The sequence below is a fragment of the Aethina tumida genome, chromosome 5 (assembly GCF_024364675.1).
Source record: "Aethina tumida isolate Nest 87 chromosome 5, icAetTumi1.1, whole genome shotgun sequence".
NCBI lineage: Eukaryota > Metazoa > Arthropoda > Insecta > Coleoptera > Nitidulidae > Aethina > Aethina tumida.
Genome location: NC_065439.1, coordinates 6,381,963 through 6,387,273, shown reverse-complemented (window position 1 = coordinate 6,387,273; position 5,311 = coordinate 6,381,963). Strand labels below are relative to the sequence as shown.

General features: G+C 40.6%; 1 protein-coding gene across 1 annotated transcript; it reads left to right on the top strand.

Annotated features, from left to right (window-relative positions):
• The first annotated feature begins 361 nt into the window (after nt 1–361).
• Nucleotides 362–4,402, top strand: LOC126265674 (uncharacterized). Its single transcript, XM_049967919.1, has 6 exons — nt 362–365; nt 419–523; nt 601–673; nt 1,262–1,432; nt 2,020–2,834; nt 3,153–4,402. The coding sequence occupies exons 1-6, from the start codon at nt 362–364 to the stop codon at nt 4,400–4,402; spliced, it is 2,418 nt and encodes an 805-aa protein (XP_049823876.1).
• Nucleotides 4,403–5,311: the final 909 nt, after the last annotated feature.

The window sequence follows — 5,311 nt, the reverse complement described above, 5'->3', positions numbered from 1 at the left end:
TTATTTAATATTCGAAATGGCCGATAATCCTGACCGCGCTGCGACATATATATATATATATATTATGCACTCCCACCAAATAGATAAAAAGAAACCACCACCACCTAATGAAGTGAAAAAATCACCACCCTAGAAGAAACGCCCCCACATTCGAAATGTAATGGTAGGGATGGTGGTGGTACAGGGTCTTATATTTAGAGTCTTCCGCTCAGATTTTCATATTCTTACATCAACCATCAGTTTATTAACACTGTTGACTGTTATTTGAAAGAATAGCTCTGTTGATCATCCTCACGAATATTTTTGTTCGTATTTTTTATTTTATTTTTAGACTTCTACTTCACCTTTTTATTCTGCTATCATGGGTAAGTTGTTTTTATTTATTTTTTATTTATTTATTTATTTGTGTTTATTACAGAAAACAACGCATTCCACTTTGTGAATGATAATGATGATAATAATCTTGAATCTTCAGACATCATTTTCTACGTTATAGATGAACTTGGCTTGACACCAAACAATGGTAAATTGATTTATAAATATATATATGTATACAAATTATTTATATATTTATTAATTTATTTATATTTTTTCCAAAAGATGAATCCTCCGTTGTAGATAATGACGATGAGTCCTACAACATGAGTTTACACATAATAGATGAGATTGAATCGCAAGAACAACAACAACAACAACAACATCAACAACAACAACAACAACAACAACAACCACAACAACAACAAGCATTTCAAGTTGTAGACAATGTTGAACAATCGACTGGCCGTTTTAACCTAATCCAGCGAGCTGTTTCCTTTAAAATTAACCCCGTTCCGGAGAACATTCATCCAGCGAATTGGATACGCAAAGGAATAACCTCAATTGTTCAACATTCATTGGAGGGACTCAATCCGGAGGATCGCGTCGGGTTTTCGTTTTCTGGTAGTGAACTTGTTCGCGGTGAAGCCTGGGCACGCTTCAAACCAAGGCATTCAGTGTCCGCTGATGAGGTGCTCGATTTGGTGCAATCAGTATACCAATCTAATTCGGCTGGTGTGAACACTGAAATTTTCAGATAAATGTGACGGTTATTAAGATGCCGGTGGGTATGGGGCGTGCCCAGAAAACAAAATATAATAGTTTCGAAGAAGAATGTGCTGCAAGAAGAGGTATTATTGTTATAAAAAATTCTGATAACCTTTGCCTGCCACGGGCACTTGTAGTGTTAATCGCGAAACTGACTAGTGATCCACAATTCGTACAGGTTCGCCGGGACATTGGACAACTACAAGGAATACGAGCTATGGAACTGTGCCAGAGAGCGGGTGTTGATATTCCCGCAGAGGGTGCCGGGATTCAGGAGTTGCAAGCATTCCAAAGGGTTTTATCCGAATACAGAATTACAGTGTTCAAGTACGGTGCCGGTGGACGAGAGGTGATTTTTAAAGGACAATCCTCCTAAATCCTTAATTTACTACTCCACAAAGAACATTACAATGCGATTGTATCGTTAACTTCTGCATTTTCCTGCAATTACTACTGTGAAGAATGTAATCTCCCATTCAATACACGCGTCAACCATCGTTGCAGTGGGATTTGTCCGTGCTGTCGTGAATCACCACGGTGCGAGGATGAGGAGAAAATAGAGTGTGTGGATTGTCATCGTCACTTCAGGAGCCGGAAATGTTTGGAAAATCATCTACGGATTAAGAAGACATCCAACGTGTGTGCCGACTTGCGATTGTGTCAAAGGTGTTTTAAAACTGTCGATGGAAAACGTAGGCATGAATGTGGTGAAATTTTTTGTAAGATCTGTAAAAAACACCATCAGATAAATCAACAGTGTTATATTCAGCCAAACACAAAGGCAGTGCAGTGCATGAAACCACATTGTGTGTGTTTAAATTGTGTTGTTCCAACTGTTTAGATACGGAAGTGGAATTTTGTGAAAATAGGCGGCGTAAGGACCCATGTAATCAACAACCCTATTGAAAATTTTATGAACTTTGTGCTGAATCAAAGGAAAATTTTCAAAAGAGTGACTGTGATTGCACATAACGGTCAAGCATTCGACCATCAGTTCATCCTGAACTATATTCTCACCAAAACAGACATCAAGCCAAACTTAATTATGCGGGGGACAAAAATTATTTTGGCTGAGGTGGGATTTTTGGACTCGCTAAATTATTTTCCAATGGCTCTGGCAAAGCTACCTAAAGCTTTCGGCCTTGCTGGAAACTTTAAGAAGGGTTATTTTCCACACTTGTTTAATACCCTGGAAAATCAGCAATACGTGGGTCCTTTACCATCTGCTGAATTTTACGGTCCGAATCAAATGAAGCCCGAGGACCGACATACGTTTTTAAACTGGCATCAAGAGCATCAGAATGATGTTTTTAATTTCCAGGAGGAAATCGTCGCATATTGCAAGTCGGACGTGGAAATACTAATGACAGCCTGTCTTTCATTTAGGTCGATGCTTCTTAACGAGTGTAAGGTTTGTCCATTCACCGAAGCAACAACAATAGCATCAGCGTGTAATAAGGTGTTTGCACGAAACTATCTGGAAGCCGATACAATCGCCGTTATTCCCCGTGGTGGTTACCGATTGGCTGATAATCAATCGGTTATCGCTTTACAATGGTTGTTGTGGGAGGAGAACGTACGAGGAATCACCATACACCACGCCGGTACAGGTCGAGAACACCTAGTAGGAGGAGGACTCAAAGTTGACGGTTTTAATGAGGAACAGCGTCAGATATTCGAGTTTCACGGTTGTTACTTCCATGGATGCACCAGCTGTTTCAAATTTCACCGAGACACATCGATTGGAGGAGGTAAAATGGATACCATGCGAAATCGTTACGAGGCCACCACCATTAAAACGACTCGACTTCGCAACTTAGTCTAAGAAGTCATCGAAATGTGGGAATGTAGCTTCCGCACATTATTTAAACAGAGTTGTGAAGTGCGTGATTTTGTCGAAAACCATCCCGTGTTGGCAACATCACCATTGAATCCTCGTGACGGTTTTTAAGGAGGGCGAACCGGAAACACTGTTACATACTACAAATGTAACGAGGGTGAGCGCATCAAATACATCGATGTATGTTCGTTGTACCCTTTTGTGTGCAAGTACGGCCGATTTCCTCTAGGACACCCCACAATTTATGTAGGATCTGCAGCCCGGGACATTGATTTATCCACTGTAGATGGCATGGTGAAATGTAAAATTTTACCACCCACGCAGTTGTACCACCCCGTTCTCCCTGTCAGGATGAAGGGAAAGTTAATGTTCGCCCTTTGCAACAGCTGTGGTGAAAGTTCACAGCAGCGTGAGTGTTGCCATACGGAGGAAGAACGATTGTTCACAGGGACATGGGTAATTGCAGAAGTCCTGAAAGCATTGGAAAAAGGCTACAGGATTGTGGAAGTGTTTGAAGTATGGACATACGAAACGCGTCAATACAACCATTCGGCGGGTCAGCCGGGTTTATTCACAGAAATGATGAATAAATTCATCAAAATTAAACAGGAAGCCTCCGGCTGGCCCGCGGATTGCATAAACGATGTGGTGAAACAACAACAATATCTGGTGGATTTTGAAGAAGCTGAAAAAGTGAAGCTAACACCGGAACGCATCGAAAATAACCCTGGTCTTCGATCCCTCGCCAAATTAATGTTGAATTCGTTCTGGGGAAAGTTTGGACAACGTGAAAACCAACCACAAGCAACCATCGTCAACGATCCTCAGGAATGCTTTGATCTCCTTGCGCATCCGTCGAAGAATGTCAACAGTATAACTCCTGTGAATGAACAAACTGTTGTAATCAACTGGGAGTACGCCGACGAGGCTGTGGAATCTCTGCCTACTGTGAATGTGGTAATTGCAGCTTTTGTTACAGCACAGGCCCGTTTGAAGTTGTACGAATATCTAGAGATGTTGGATACACGTGTTTTATACTACGACACCGATTCCGTTATCTATGTGTCAAGCATCCATTTTCCAGATCCCCCGACTGGAAAATTCATTGGGGATATGACCGATGAGCTGGAGGTATACGGTATCGGTTCCTACATCACGGAATTTGTTTCGGGCGGGCCGAAAAATTACGCATACTCGGTGTGGTCAACGACGAAGCAGTGTATCGAACATGTTTGTAAGGTGAAAGGGATCGCCTTAACATACAGCGCTTCTCAGTTGATTAATTTTGAGAAAATTAAACAAATGGTTCTGGAAAAAACAGATCCCATTCGTTTGACGTCGATGAACTTTGTGCGGACAAAAGATCATCGTGTAGTAACCAAAGAGGAGACAAAGACATACAGAACGAATTCAATAAAGAGACTCTTCTTGGATGACAACAGTTCTCGGCCATTCGGATACAAGGTCCCTAGGAACTAATTAAGTGGAAATTAAAAATTAATATAATAATATAAAAAAAGGTAACTTTGAATTATTAATATTATATAGATATATATGGTACAATTTGTCTATTTTGTTTTTGATATATTCAACGCGTACAACCGGGTGAGAAACGGACTTGTACACTCAGCCTACATCACAGCCACCACAACTACACTTATGAGCCTCAGTCAAATAATCAGTCACAAAAAAAAGGTGTATCACTACAAAAATTACCATTGAATAATTAATATTGTATATGTATGTTTTCTGTTTACTTTAGAAACACGGTATTTGCACCAATCAACGACTGGGATTCGAAAGCAACAACGAAAGAAAGAACTTTTTCACCTCTTTTTCATGTATCGAAATAACAAAATGTATAATAAATTGTAATATAAATGTACAATAATAAATTGTAATATAAATGTACAATAATAATAATAAATTGTTAACTTGTTGATATTTTAATATGTAATAAATCCTAATTATAAATTAATTGCATTTTCATTCACTCTTGCGTCTTCCTACGTTTTTGGCCTGAGGTGGCCCACGACTCATACACTCGTGACGTCACTTCTACGCTTTTGGTCTGAAGTGGCCCACGAAAGGTGCGCATGTCATACACTCGTGACGTCACTTCTACGCTTTTGGTCTGAGGTGGCCCACGACTCATACACTCGTGACGTCACTTCTACGCTTTTGGCCTGAAGTGGCCCACGAAAGGTGCGCATGTCATACACTCGTGACGTCACTTCTACGCTTTTAGTCTGAAGTGGCCCACGAAAGGTGCGCATGTCATATCATACACTCGTGACGTCACACCTACGCTTTTGGTCTGAGGTGGCCCACGACAAGGGTGGCGCTTGCCCACATACCGACAAAGGCTATAAACCATCACAAACAGAT